The sequence below is a fragment of the Cimex lectularius genome, unplaced genomic scaffold, assembly GCF_000648675.2.
Source record: "Cimex lectularius strain Harlan isolate CLEC.00 unplaced genomic scaffold, Clec_2.1 scaffold3, whole genome shotgun sequence".
NCBI classification, from domain to species: Eukaryota; Metazoa; Arthropoda; class Insecta; order Hemiptera; family Cimicidae; genus Cimex; species Cimex lectularius.
In genome coordinates, this window is record NW_019392688.1 from 4,701,847 (window position 1) to 4,714,827 (window position 12,981).

At 36.3% G+C, this 12,981-nt stretch overlaps 1 protein-coding gene and 1 non-coding gene across 5 annotated transcripts in view; one reads left to right on the forward strand and one right to left on the reverse strand.

Annotated features, from left to right (window-relative positions):
* LOC106662129 (patched domain-containing protein 3) overlaps positions 1 to 12,234 on the forward strand; it is a 166,046-nt gene extending 153,812 nt beyond the window's left edge. For 3 of the 4 annotated variants that reach the window (XM_024225825.1, XM_014385942.2, XM_014385946.2), the window contains 6 exons: positions 23 to 154; positions 10,032 to 10,137; positions 10,227 to 10,434; positions 10,597 to 10,809; positions 10,901 to 11,110; positions 11,198 to 12,231. In XM_024225825.1, coding sequence (XP_024081593.1) covers positions 23 to 154; positions 10,032 to 10,137; positions 10,227 to 10,434; positions 10,597 to 10,809; positions 10,901 to 11,110; positions 11,198 to 12,043 — 1,715 coding nt within the window. In that variant the 3' untranslated portion in view covers positions 12,044 to 12,231. Of the gene's footprint in view, positions 1 to 22; positions 155 to 10,031; positions 10,138 to 10,226; positions 10,435 to 10,596; positions 10,810 to 10,900; positions 11,111 to 11,197 lie in introns of all 4 variants that reach the window. The other variant, XM_014385944.2, reaches the window with a different exon arrangement.
* On the reverse strand, positions 8,055 to 8,127 carry Trnak-uuu. Its single transcript has one exon. It is a non-coding gene; the product is annotated as a tRNA-Lys (tRNA).
* Positions 12,235 to 12,981: the final 747 nt, after the last annotated feature.

The following is a 12,981-nucleotide window of genomic DNA, read 5'->3' on the forward strand; positions in this document are numbered from 1 at the left end:
TCTTAATTTTTCCTCTTTGCAGGTTTTGCCGTCTTTTTTATTTTCACTTGGCACATCACCTTCTTCGCCGCATGTATGGCCATCTCGGGCTACTCGGAGCAAGAAAACAGACACTCGATTTGCTGCGTCAAAGTCCTGCCTGTGTCTCAATCAGGTAAGAATTTGTTTAAATAATACACAAAGCTAAAAGATAACAGAATACCGCCAAACTACTCTTATTAATAGATAGTTTAGCCGTAAACAACTGTAACGTGCATTTTACATATCTTTTACCAAAGTAAAAGCATATACATATTTGTAAACAAGGTCCATCAATCTATCGTAAGGACTAAGGAGTGTATAAGAGTTGACGTTTCTAATAAGCAAAATGTACGATTTAAGGTCTACGGGACCGTTCTTTATCGTAATGTAGTTTGTAGATGAACAAGAAAGAGACTGCAGTTAAATTCCTGACTTTTAAAACACTTGAAAACAGCAATGAATAAATATAGATGTTGAATAAACAAGTATTCATGACCACTATCGAGCTCAAATTTGGCACGGCCAATTGGGATGTGACAGTCATCTGTTTCGCCAACTCATGTACGCGATTCGGTAGATGACCACGGCCAAAATTAACTCGTGAGTTCAAACAGCCGACGGAAAAGAGAAGATAAATAAAATGCATTTTATTAACGATATGGGACATCAAAACCAAATAACAAGAATACATGGACGTGTACAACATACATCCGTTTAAAGGTTCGCGCATTTGAGAGATTAGAACAATTCCATCTGAGAAGAAGATAAACAAAACTTGGTTCAAACAGTCATCACAGCTTTGAATTTGAACTTAATCAGCTCGAATATTATTCGAATTGAATAAGAAAATAACATTATAATGAAAATTGAATAATCAAACTCAACACAATGAGGTTGCGAGACAGTCACTCTCTGCTGTGGTCTAGAACAAACGAAAATTTAAAATGGCCAAGCAGATACCATTGCAACAAAAGGACTACACATGGCGGTTAATTTTAAAATCTTTAGAAGGGTGATGATCTAATAGCGTAACCAGCGTCCCTCCAGCAGTGTGTGTGCTTACGGTCAATGGCGGAATATTTATAGAAGTACCTCATCACCCTAATTTAGGTTAGGCTATTAATACAGTATATAGGTCCGTGGAGGAATATCCAGTACTCCACCGACTAATCAGATGTGCAATGCATGAATGTATTTATTTGTGCGACTGATTTATCCAATTTAAGTAGTATTAGGCTAGATTATAGTTTGCGTGCGTTTGGGGATGAAATGACCTAGCTGTTGATAGCCCCCTAGCTCCAACCCCTATGGTAGAGAAGCGACGATTTTCTGGGCATTTGGCTAAGGGTGGTACTAGCAGCCCAGCCACTTAATGGTGGGTGGGTGAATTCCCTGATGTTTATGACAGGGTGTGACAACCCTTCGGGGTGAAAGTCTTAAATAAATCTTTAGATAGTAATGTACTCTATAAAAGATATTTTTATAGTAGAAGACAAGGTGAAACGCACAAGCTCTCACTAGGCACAGGTAGTCTCTAGAAAAATAAGCAAAGAAAGATATATAACAAGGCATAAGAGGATGCAGTAAGCGATTCAGAATTGCTTAAGTTTTCTTAATAGTTAACTTCAGATTAACTATTAAGCATCTAAAACATCTAGAACATCTAAAAGATTAGTATTGTAGAGCCCAAAGAATTTATCAGCTTTCAGCACTAGTTCGACAATGTTTCTGCCTTCCAGACAGCCGGGGCTCAACTGGATTAAATCAGACTGTTCTATAATCAACTAAATCAGAGGATTCTCAGCAGTAATACTACAGGTTCTTCTCAACTGCTCTCAATCATCGCACATTCGACTGTCGAAGTAACTGTCTTAGCCCTACGCTCTTTTCCGTCAACTTCGGCTTCTACAATCACACCTCCGCAGTAGAAAAATATTACGGGTTGCAACAGGGCAAATAATAAATTTATACAAAAATAAAAGGCTCAAAGGTTTTTGAGGTTTCTACCCTTTAGACGTTTAAATGTGAATCATAGAAAAAAGGCTAATAGATGTTCACCGAATAAACCGAAATGACCCGATTTCAACATAATTTACGACCTCGAATAAGCTTTCTTTTATGGCAAAATCAGTAAGCCCAATGCGTCGCATCTTTTCTGACATGCCCATCATCATTCTGTCTTACAAAACGCTCATTTTTTCAGACCACAAATAGACATAATGACCATGTCGAATTTTCAGTAAAAGCTCAAGATTTTAACTGCATGTTTTGAAGTTCTTTTTAAAAATAATTTATGGAATAGTAGCAGAAAAGATAAAAACTATGGAAATTTTTCGAATTAGAGTCAACAATATGTCTTAGTCGATAGGTTTTAAATGGACTTCACATATCACAGATTGATATAATTTATTTTGTATCACCAGTGTTAAAAATTAACGTGCATGGGCCATGTATAATCCTTGCGAGGAATGGAAGCTATAGGGAATTGAATGGATCAGCGTTGAGACGCGAGTTGACAGATGAACTCTGGATCAAGGTATGGATCAGGATGTGGTATCTATACATCTTTGCCAATATGTAATAAGCTTTATTCCGCTGGCATAAAAATCGACTCACAATAAAGTCCCGGGAGGCGTTTTCGGCTTCACCGCATTCACTAAAAAAATTATCCCTCAAGAAGTGATCCAAATGCCGAAAAAAAGTGGAAGTCTGTAGGCGAAAGGTCAGGCGAATATGAAGGCTGCGGTAAGGTTTCATATCCTAAGGTAAGGTCTAAGTTTCCTCAGGGTTGGCATTGCGACATTTGGCCTGGCGTTATCGTGAAGAAGAATCGGCCCGTTATGGTTACCAGTGCTGGACAAAGACGGTGCAGTTTCCCGTGCATTTTGTCAGTTTCTTAGCAATATTTCTCCGCTGTGATAATTTCACTATTTCAGGAAATTATAGTAAACAACCCCATCAGTACACAGCCAAACAATTACCATAACTTTTTTGGGTGCAGATTTAGTTTCGGGAAGTGTTTTGGTGCTTCATCCTTGTCCAACCATTGACCTGTACATTCTGTTAACCTGTTAACGCACAGAATCCATTTCTCATCGCACGTGATGATTCGAGCGAGAAATGAATCATTTGGTGGCGCAACAGAAGAGACGTGCAAATTTCAAAGCATCGATTTCTTTGGGCTTCGATTAGTTCGTGCTGTACCCACTTGTCTAGCTTCTTTACTTTACCAATTGGCTCCAGATGGCTAACCACGGTTGAGTTGTCACCCTTGTTGTCTTATTTGAATTTTCTTCAGCCAACGTTTTGTATCGGTCGTCGTCCACAACGGGTCTACATCGACCTTCCATGTCTTCGAGATCGAAATCTCTGAAACCATCGCTGCATCGTGCATTCGCTTCCCTCCCCCCAAAACTGTATTGAATTAGATTTGAGGAATTACCTTTGTTTACATGAAAAGCACCTGCGAAAATAAAACAAATTTTCAAAACCTGCGTTAATTTTGCACCAGCTCAATAGTTCGCACCATGCGTGTCTTGTCATAGCGCCCTTCTTTTCTGGCACGTGAATTGCACAAGTGTAGTCTTAGACTGTCTGGTAAGTACTGAAAATTGTTAAGGTCTACGTTAAACTTCTTTACAAGTTCTACCCGAGCTTATAGCTGCTACGTCGTCTTTAAATTGGGGTATTGTGACGTTTTGATGTGTCTAAAAGTTACTTATGTAGACAAGATAAAGAAATGGTCCTAGCACGCTGCCTTGTTAGACTCCAAAATAAATAAAGCAAAAATCAGAGAGTAAATATTTTACTACCGGTATTTTACTTCAAACTTTCAGTCTGTAAGATGGTGATGAATGATGACTGATGAGTTTGTAGAAAGTGTCTGAGTTTGTGTTGTGGCGACCCTGGTACACCCACTGACTTGCGACCGAACAACAAGTCTTTCCATGTTGATCTTGTTCACCTTTTGTAATCTATAAATTTACAGTATGTACAATACACTATTCTACTTGTTATAAATCTTTTATTTGTATTCCTTTCGTATCCGCTACTCTACGCTTGGTCTTTCCGCCCAAGAACGATCTGGTGACCTGTGTTTCAGGCAGATGTGATTAATTGGTGGTGACACCTAGTGGATAACAAGGTATCTGCAGGTGATCATAGTGTAATAACTCTGAAATTCATATCTGTCATTTATTGTGCCGAAAGAAAATCCTAGAACCTTCTTTTTGTGCAAGTGTTTAGTATGGTGTCGATTGCAGCTGTTGGGTGTAAGAGAGATGTTGCCTAAATCCAATTTGTCAAGGTTTGGTAGTAAGTTTAGATCTACGTCCAATTTTACATAGCAGAATATCAAGGAACTGACAATAAAACATTTTTTAAATTATTTTTCAAGTTCTAAAAGATTGTTTTTAAACATAGAAAACCAAACATTTGATATGTTGATTCACTTGTGTATTTCCCTCAGAAGCCATCATCATTTTCCAGCCGATCAACCCATCTTTTTCTTTTTCCCTATTTAAATGTGAAGATAGATGGGGATCGGCATATTGGGCCGGTTGGGTCCGCTCGTGAAAGCCGCGTGTGGTCGAAGGCCGGTTGTTACAGTTACCTAATCGTTCATAATCGGTGGAAATATCGTAGAAAGACCATTGCGTCAGCTTTATGAGGCCAAAGAAATTGACTTTCTCCCAGACGAGACGCCCACGCCGCGTCAGCTTGCTCATCTTTATGAACACCCAATGGCAAAAAACACTATCCTCTGTGATGTTCCCTGAATGGAAATGGGATAAAAAAACACAAGGGTCGGCCCTTCGATATCCAACAGTCTGCTATTGAACGGTGTGGTCGTAAAATATTGTAATTATATTTTGTTTTCTCTTTGTCTATCAGGTAGTAATAAATCATCTCGAATTTATTTGCTCAACTTTAGAAGTATTTTTTGACAATGATATACTGTAAAAGCCAAGATTATTATGTACTATAGGATAATAACCATTAGTTGCCTTCTCCTATTATTGTATTTATTTATTTTTGTATCCTGTATATGAATTACATACCTTACATATTGTCCTAATGGTATAAAAATGCTGGGCATAACACTAACATTACTGCCAGAAAGGCCAATGCTGGCACTCTATTTGTTATCGGATTCAGGCGAGGAGGACCATCGACAAGGGACCATTGTCGTCTGAGGCGACGTGGAGGGTTTTTGGTGTGGTAAGAAATAGAGAGGGCTTGAGCAGTAAGGTTAGGATGTGTTCAAAGATTAGAGTGAAACTTGTGGAAGCAGGGAATGTTAAAGTCTTTGTGGATAGTGAGATGGAGAGATAGTAAGGAGATTGGAGAATTCGTCTGAGGACTTTTGGTTGGACAGCTCGGGTACGTTGGATGTTAGATGGCTTCGTGATACCCCACAGTTACGCAACGCACGTCCAAACAGGTCGAAGTAATGTTTGGTATAGAATTAGTTTGTTCTTTACTGTCATGTATAATTTTGGTACTTCGTAGTTGTCCATATCTGTATACGTCTTTTTAGTTCTTGTAGCTTGAGTCTTGTGTGAGTATTCCATGTCATTCTACTATGTATAGCCCTAAGTATTTTACTCATGTAGATGTCCGTAGTTCTTTATTGTTGACGTGGGCTGTTTAGCGTGAATGTAATTTCAGTGCATATATTCTCGTTTAGCTTCGTTTTCCGCGTTTTGCACTATTTTTCAATAAACTCAAGATGTTCCTGGATTCAGATGGCTTGAGTAGGATTGGAGTTAGGAGATGAAATAGCAGTATCGCCTACATAGATTGTAAGGCTGGTGCTGGGATATCGGCAGATCAGCAGTATAAATTGTGCATAGGATGGGACCCAGAATGCTCCCTTGTGCGACGCCGGCCTGATCGGTCTGACATCGGAAAACTCCTTGCCACATCTGAAGCAGCGATCGGTCAGATAGGATTTTAGGATTGGGTAATAAGGGATGGATAGGAACTGCTTTAGTTTGAAGAGAACCAGAACCTATGTACCTAGATGTCCAGGAATGCTCTCGAGCAGTACTCAGTTTACTAAATCAGAGGAAATAGATACCCTGAAACATTTCTGAATCGTGAAATGACGAGGACGGAAACCAAATTGGTAAGGAATGACATTATGGAAATCTAGGGTGTGTATCAGGCGCTTTTTTTATATGCTAAATTTTTCATTTAATCAAACAAACATAAACCCCATAAATATTCTTATTCTAAACTTTACAAATATTTTATTAATTTCAAGTCATCTTTTGCAAAAGAGATTTTGGTAAAATAAATCGCACAATGTTGTTTGGTCGTCCTCGATGATTTTGGTCTGCTTATCCTAGTGGTTTTGGTTGCCAGACGTATTTCGAATTTTCGCTAACTTCAGTGTCAAAAAACCACATCACTGGAGATAGCGAGACCAAAGCATATAGGAAAGAAAGAACAAAATGATTAGGTAAGACCGACTTTTGTCCGACTGGATTGTCAGGAAATCCGACCAAACTCCATGAACCAAGATTTTTAATGAATTAGGAAATCACTATTTTACTGTTTATCGTGAAGTTGTTTTCATAAAACTTGGGTAGTCCATCTGGGCTTTATTTGTAAATGTCAAAAAAAAAAAAAAATTAACGTATTTACGATACTCTCCAATTTTCATTGTTAAGGCTCGTTTTATTGCTAACATCAAAAACGACATGCTGAGTTCCCTAATTATAGAAATATTTCTTCGTTCACTTATCATGGTCGTTTCCGATCTTATTGGTCCGTTTGACCTCGCTGGTTTTTTTTTTTTTTTTTTTTTTTTCTAAGCTACACCGTTTTCGGCTTCTCGCCATCTTACGTGGAGGGTTTGTGGATTACTTAGAACAAAATAAACCTTTACTTTGTACTTTAAATTAAGGCAGTAACGGATTAACATATCCTCCGCCAAGTTCAGATAATCAATTTAATTCTAAATATTTCAATGGATTAAGAAATTTCTTGTTGCGGTCTGAGGATCGATGCAGGTCGTTTCTTTTCTCCCCGGTCCGCCCAGCCTCGATGTTTTCGTCTGTCACTTTTTACCTTTTTTTAACCGGGGTTCAGCCCCCACTGTATGACCAATGGGTTAATCGATATTCCGCCTCTCTTTAATCGCACACTCACAATAATTTAATTATTTACAAATATAATATATACATGAACAAATAAAACAAACATATACACATAGACGCAGTATAAACAATTTTTGCATGTGAGAAAACAACTCGTTTTTTCTTAAGAACAGGGGACCCAACGTTTGATCCGCTCACTCGAGTACCATCTTCATGTGAGGGCTCATGCCTACTAGCTCCCTGTAAGGGGCCAATGCGTAGCAATCTTCGTATCTAATATGTTCAGTTTGATTTTGCAGTTCAGCACCATCTTTGAACTAATGATATTTAAACGTAGTGATTATTTAGAGATCGTCAGATGCGGTGTGGTGTGACGTAGGTTTAGAAAAACACTTTCTTTATCGTGCCAACGTTTCGATCTTTACTGAGATCATCTTCAGGGCCTGGGATTTATAAACATTGTTTAAATTATACAAATACGTGTAAGATGTGAAAATGAATTTATGCAATAATAGAAATTTTAGGTTTAATCAAATTATTTGTACTCACTCAAAGTGTGTGTTTTCTGTGTATATATGTCACGGTTGTGTCGTGTTTGAGAGTGCCAGTGAGATATTAATGTTTTTTGTATATGTACGTTAGATTTTGAAGGAGTGGAGAAGGATGAAGGGATAGAAATCCATTTTTCTATGAGGAAAATCTCTACATTTGAACAAAAATATAAATAATCTAAATACCACACATTTAAACTTCGTGCTTTGATGACTGCTTGGCTATCTCATATGTCAGATATTTTCTTGTTTTTGTTTTTCATCGTAATTCAAATATATTTTGATTGATTTATTATATCATCTCGGAAAAAGAGAGTGCATATTTTTAAATAAATAAAAATATTAAACTTATTTTAAAAAGCTAAAAAAAAATTTTCGCCCGAACAGGGACTCGAACCCTGGACCCTTAGATTAAAAGTCTAATGCTCTACCGACTGAGCTATCCAGGCGTCGATACGAACCGCTTTATACTCCTATCTAAGTGACTCATAACTATTCTCCTTCTGAAGCGACACGTTTTATGTAATATTTAATTATTTCGACCGACTTTTAATAAATTTTCGAAATCTGGCCGATTTCGCTTAACGTTTTTAAATTGAAAAATGTTCAAATTTGTATGAATTTATTCAAAAGATTTTTTTTGAGCTGAAAGAACAGATTTTCAACACAAACGGTGAATATGAATAATTCCAAAGCACATATTCCATTGTACAACCAGTGAACTCACCTTATGCCATAATTAAAATATTTTTCTTCTTGTTTTATTTCCAAAATGTAGACAAGTTTGATTTGTTTTTACAACATTATTTGGAATAATATGACTCGATGATCTACAAACTTTGTTTAAAAATAGATATTGGAATATATTTATCATTAAAAAAAATTAACAATAGGGCTCAGCCCCTTTAAGGGGGTAGAAAACTATAAAATAATTAAATAACAAAAAGGTTACAAAATATATTACAAAAAATAATACTTAATAAACAAAATTTGTATGGTATTAATAGAGCCAAATCTGTTCCCAATCTATTCCTCTCTATCTTTAATGAACGCTTAAAAAAAGGCATTTTTCCAAAGATTTGAAAGGAATCAAAAATAATAATAATAAGCGGGGTCATCCTCACCCAATTAAGAATAGGCCAAGCAACAAACTTTTGGGCCAAAGCCTGCATGTCTGGCATGTAGAGATGGGTTGCTTGGTCTGTCCCACCAAGTTGGAGGATGCAGTTCCTTGGCTCCATATAGAGAGCGTGTAGGAATACTACCCAATGGGAGAATTGTTGCTGAGCATCCGTTGTTCCACTAATTTAGAGGAAATAGGTTGTTTTATTGTACATAATACTGATAGTTTTGTGTCCCTAGCATTGAGAGTAAATGTATTTATTGGTGTGAATGTGTGGTGTAAGAAGGTTGATGGTGGAATTGAGTACCCTGTTGACCCTCAATTTGGCTAGTTATTTATAATAGGTGTAAAGGGTGATGGAGAAGTTCATCACCATGCTAATTTTATTTTAAGGGGATTTTTATTACTTTCTGTTTTACAATGAAAGAAAAAATCCCACCTGCTATTTAAGAAAAACTTACCGCTTTCAGAATATTTTTACGTTTATTAGGTAGAAAATATTAAAGAGGACAGATTGTGAGACTGATTATTTTTGTGTTTCAAATAACTCGCATTTTCCAAAACTCGACTATTTTGAACAATTTTTTTTTTTAGGAAAGGCAGAAAAATACAACTACAAAATTTTGGAAATAGGGTTCTCAAATAATATGTCGATTATTTCAAAAGAATTCAATTGTGTCAATTTGTCTTTGAGCTGGAAATTTAAATGAAATCTGAATCAAATTTTCGTCCTTTGCTTTTATTTTTCCCTCGTGTTCTTATCTGCTTAATTTTTCAAATATACAGATTTATGCAATATTCTTCAAATTATGAAATGTGAACCATTGTACCTCTGTGGATGATTTGGATAAATCATCGAATGATCACCATTATCGTAAGTGTTAACAAAAAGTGTATACAACTCCGGACTCTAATCATAACTATTTTTGATTTTTAAAAAAATTATATTTGGTACTTTGAAAGGCTATCTTCATTAGGTTATGAAGTTGACTTTATAATTGTTTATAGTTTGGCATTATTCTTGTCTAATAAAGAATCAATATAGGCATGATTGATGGTACTCTAGATCAAATCCATTTTGGGAAAATAAATAAATAAATTTCTTTAAAAGATAATTCTTACTCTCAGTTTGTTACAATTTAACTTAACAAACAACATAATAACCCAATATTTAACTTTCTAAGAAATAAATTGTCTGAAAATGTTTTCACAATTCATAATTTTTTTCAGGTGACAAATCATGGTTGTACAGGGTGTTCTGTGCCGGAGGGATCAATCCGAAAGACCCCAACAACCGTCTTGACAGCCCTGGAAACATGCTCATGAATTACTTCAGGTACAATATTTTGCCATTTGTATTTTATTTTATTTTTTCCTTCATATATTATTATTACTTTTGTTCATCCCTGAATGAAACGTTTCCAGAGATTCACTTGCACCCTGTCTTTCATGGTGGCCTGTCAAAATGTTTGTTCTGATAACATTCATCCTCTACCTCATCGGGGCCTGCTACGGGCTAACGACGCTCCAAGAAGGCCTGCAGCGTAGAAAGCTTTCAAAGGCAGACTCGTATTCGATCATCTTCTATGATAGAGAAGACTTCTACTTTAGAGAATTTCCTTATAGGATGCAAGTATGTCAAATTCAGCCATGAATCTGAAATAATTAAAATAAAATAAATATTCATAAATATTCATCTGGATGGTTTCATGAATCAATTCTAATTCCATCCAGATTTATTTCTCTGTACAAATTATTTGTCCAATATTTAAAAAATTCGTCTTTTTTTTCCTAGGTTGTTGTGAATGGAGATTTATATTTTTCTGATGTGAAAACTCAGGAAAAGATTGAGAATCTCACTCAAGCTTTTGAAGCATCTCCGTATATCTCAAATGCACTTTATACTGAATCTTGGCTCCGTTCTTTTATCGGCTACATAAATAGGAATAAAGAGTACCTGAACACTTCGATTGACACTGAGCCAGAATTTATTGAAGCTCTAAATGATGTAAGTTCTTTTCTCCTATATGCTATTTATATATCCTATAGGGTCTTTATTTATATAAAATTACAAAAAACATTATATTTATTTTTTTCAGCTGTGGCTTTTCAAGCCAAACCCATTTTCTCTTGATGTGAAATTCAATGAGAACAAAACGAGAATAGTAGCAATGAGATTCATGGTACAGGCAGTGAATATCAGTGATGGAAACATGGAGAAAGATATGGTCAGGGATTTGAGAAGAATAGCAAGAGAGTCAGATCTCAATGTTACCGTGTTCCATCCTTATTTTGTCTTTTTTGACCAGGTTGGCACTATTTGGATTGTAAACATTTTAAACTATTATAACTTGATTATTATTTTTTATTTTATTTTATTTTTTTTTTTTTTTCAGTTTGAACTTGTAAAGCCGACATCCATCCAATCGATGATAGTAGGAGCTGTGATTATGATGATAATTTCTTTTATCTTCATTCCAAACTTTATATGTTCTCTGTGGGTTGCGTTTTGCATAGTGAGCATAGAGACGGGAGTCGCCGGGTACATGGCTCTCTGGGACGTCAACTTAGACTCGATATCCATGATCAATCTAATTATGTGCATCGGATTTTCAGTAGACTTTACCGCCCATATATGCTATGCTTATATGTCATCTAAAGCAGAGACCTCAAATGAAAAGATTAAAGAGTCACTATATGCCCTCGGTCTCCCGATATTTCAAGGAGCGATGAGCACGATACTCGGCGTCATCGCTTTGGTCTTAGCAGACAGTTATATTTTCTTTGTATTTTTCAAAATGATCTTCCTCGTAATACTGTTCGGAGCTTTGCACGGTATGTTCCTATTGCCGGTTCTGCTGTCGCTCTTTGGCCCCGGGAGCTGCAAGAGGAAAAAAGTCGACTTAGTGATCGCCGAGAAATTTCCTCACCCGTACTGCATTCCGCATCCTCAGTTCAGCAAGCATATGGTCACTTACGAAAGCGATGCCCTGCCTGGGAAATATATTACGGATGACAGAGACCTAGGCCTCGGCACCTCGGGGGAAGACTCGAGCGAGTCGAGCTCGTCCAAGTCCCAGAGAAGGCAGGTCGAGGACGAAGACGAGCGTCAGAGGCAAAGATACCTCGACGGCTGGAGGAGGCCGTCGCACATACGTTCTCACTCATACCACAACGGCGGGTATTTGAGTGACGAGGATGTACGACCTTGGAGACGTTCCTACGACCACCGCTTCACATGAAACCTCCTGTTGTATTACCTGTGCTCAATGACTGATAGAACTTTCGAGACTCGAAGGTCGATGTTGCTCTAGTGCAACTATAGGGTTACTTATTTTGATTTGTATATAATTTATTACTTTTTGCATCTTAGTAAAAAGTGATTAATTTTTTTTTATTAAAAAAATGTCTTGTATATAAATATTGTCTAGTGCCTATTTTTATATGTGATGAATGTTTTTATTTTAATTTTAGCTGTGACCTCAAAGAATTGTCAAAATACAAAATACACAACTTTTGTAACATAGAAATTAAAATGTTAAATAGGAGAAAGATTCAATTTTTAAAAGAGTTATATTGTAAATAATTACTCTCTTTGTAGAGTACCTATTGATCGTTGAGACTTGTTCCATCCAGTTGGGTTTTTATTATATTTTTAATTAGTGAGAAAGATGCGTCAGAACTGGAAGAGAGGACCAGGACAGATTTTACTAATATTTACATTTGTTCTCCTTCTTTATCAAAATATTTTTGAATATCATCTATTCAAGAATTCTGTGCATTTTATAATTTAACATTATCAAAAAAATAAATTGTGTATTATTTTGTTTGTGGTGTTACTGTATTTTTTCCCAGTTTTTCTCTTTGAAAGACCATCATTTTTAAAATTTTGAAAGATTGAATAGAAAAACGAAAAGATTAAGATTCATTTGAGATGGCTGAAGAGCCTGCACTGTCTAGCTGCAAACTTCAGAAAATCAGTCATAAGATGTCTTTTTTTGTACCCAAAACCCTCAATATCCAATAATGTGGATTCATGATGAACATGGCAATTTAATTTTACAACAACAATCCTTAACAAACCCAATATACAGATTTATACACAAAACCCAAAATCTTTCATCATAACATTCGACGAGCCATTGTTTCTTTTGGACGAGAGGACAAATGCATTTTCCAA